This window comes from Dendroctonus ponderosae, unplaced genomic scaffold (assembly GCF_020466585.1).
Source record: "Dendroctonus ponderosae isolate FM_Combo_2020 unplaced genomic scaffold, Dpon_F_20191213v2 Dpon_F_20191213_7, whole genome shotgun sequence".
Classification (NCBI taxonomy): Eukaryota; Metazoa; Arthropoda; class Insecta; order Coleoptera; family Curculionidae; genus Dendroctonus; species Dendroctonus ponderosae.
This window is the reverse complement of record NW_026018916.1, coordinates 4,406,182-4,407,331: the sequence shown is the minus strand read 5'-3', so window position 1 is coordinate 4,407,331 and position 1,150 is coordinate 4,406,182. Positions and strand designations below refer to the sequence as shown.

At 39.1% G+C, this 1,150-nt stretch overlaps 2 protein-coding genes across 3 annotated transcripts in view; one reads left to right on the top strand and one right to left on the bottom strand.

Moving 5' to 3' along the window:
- Positions 1–1,150, top strand: part of LOC109537735 — a gene marked incomplete in the record, with an annotated part of 63,314 nt that overhangs the window by 13,480 nt on the left and 48,684 nt on the right.
- On the bottom strand, positions 15–1,139 carry LOC109537761 (putative fatty acyl-CoA reductase CG5065). Its single transcript, XM_019904641.2, has 3 exons — positions 1,039–1,139; positions 825–985; positions 15–133 (listed from the first exon to the last, which is right to left on the bottom strand). The coding sequence occupies exons 1-3, from the start codon at positions 1,073–1,075 to the stop codon at positions 17–19; spliced, it is 315 nt and encodes a 104-aa protein (XP_019760200.1). The 5' UTR covers positions 1,076–1,139; the 3' UTR covers positions 15–16.

Here is a 1,150-nt window from a genome sequence, read left to right as displayed (position 1 = left end):
AAACTATCCGAGTTTGCTACAAGTTCAAGTCTTGAAACGTGCTTTTACCTAGTCCGAGCGTAAGCACGTCTCCCTTGATGGGGATAATTTTCTTCAGACTCTCAGGGTGTATTTGCTTCAGTTTCTCGAACAGCTGAAACGTTAATTGCTTTAGAACTGTACAAGATGTATCAAAAAAGTTGGGCTTCCGGGTCTATTGCTTGAAGCTTGAGAATTTTTCGGGCTTTAAGGGCGTCGTAAAAAATAATTTCTTACTGATGACTTGCAAGCACATACATCTTTATAGGTGGTTTGCTCGGCGCAGCAACGGAAAATGTTCAGGATACTGTTTACTCAGGCTGATGCATTTTGCGCAGTGCTTTGTAACTTAGTTTCAAGTTGATTTGGAATTTATTTCAGCTTGGGGCAAGAGTTGCATTGTTTGCTACAGCTCTTTGATGCTAACTAAAAAGATCATGTTGGCTCAAATCCCGATTTCTACTTGGCTAACCAAAACTTCTTCCGCGGTCAATTATTTCATCTAAATAGTCCAGTACTGGTTGCTGGTTAAGAAAATGTTGCTAGAACTCATCAGCACTGTCTCATGGTTCAAAAAAATTATGTCTCAAGTAATTTGGCCAAACTTTTCGAAATTGTACGGTGACTTGCAATACTTGAAAGTTGGATCTTGGTTTTGTATATATATTTTTATGTGTCCAATGGGGCATTTTGAAAATGTTTCGCGCTTCAAATTTTGAACACCCATAAATTTTCAGGTGCCGTATGCTAGAAAACTGTTTGCCTTGACTGAGCTAATATTGAATCACTTTGTGTGTTCTACCTACCGGTGAGGATGTAATTTGCTCGAATCGCTCTTCTAGAGACTTTCCTTTTTTGGGCCGAAGCAGAATGTAAATCTTGCCCAAATCGGGACACGAGCGTAGAAATTTTTCTATGCAAGCTTTCCCAATAAATCCACTTCCTCCGGTCAGGAATAAGTTTTTACCTGCAAACCACTTGCATTCCATTATCTATGCGTACAAAAATTAAATGAAGCACCTCTAAAGCATTCTTGGATAGTTTGCGTGGAAACCATTCTGAAGTCAAATATTACCGCACTATATTAATAGACAGAGCCCATCTAATAAACGCTCCCAGTGAGTTTTAAAGG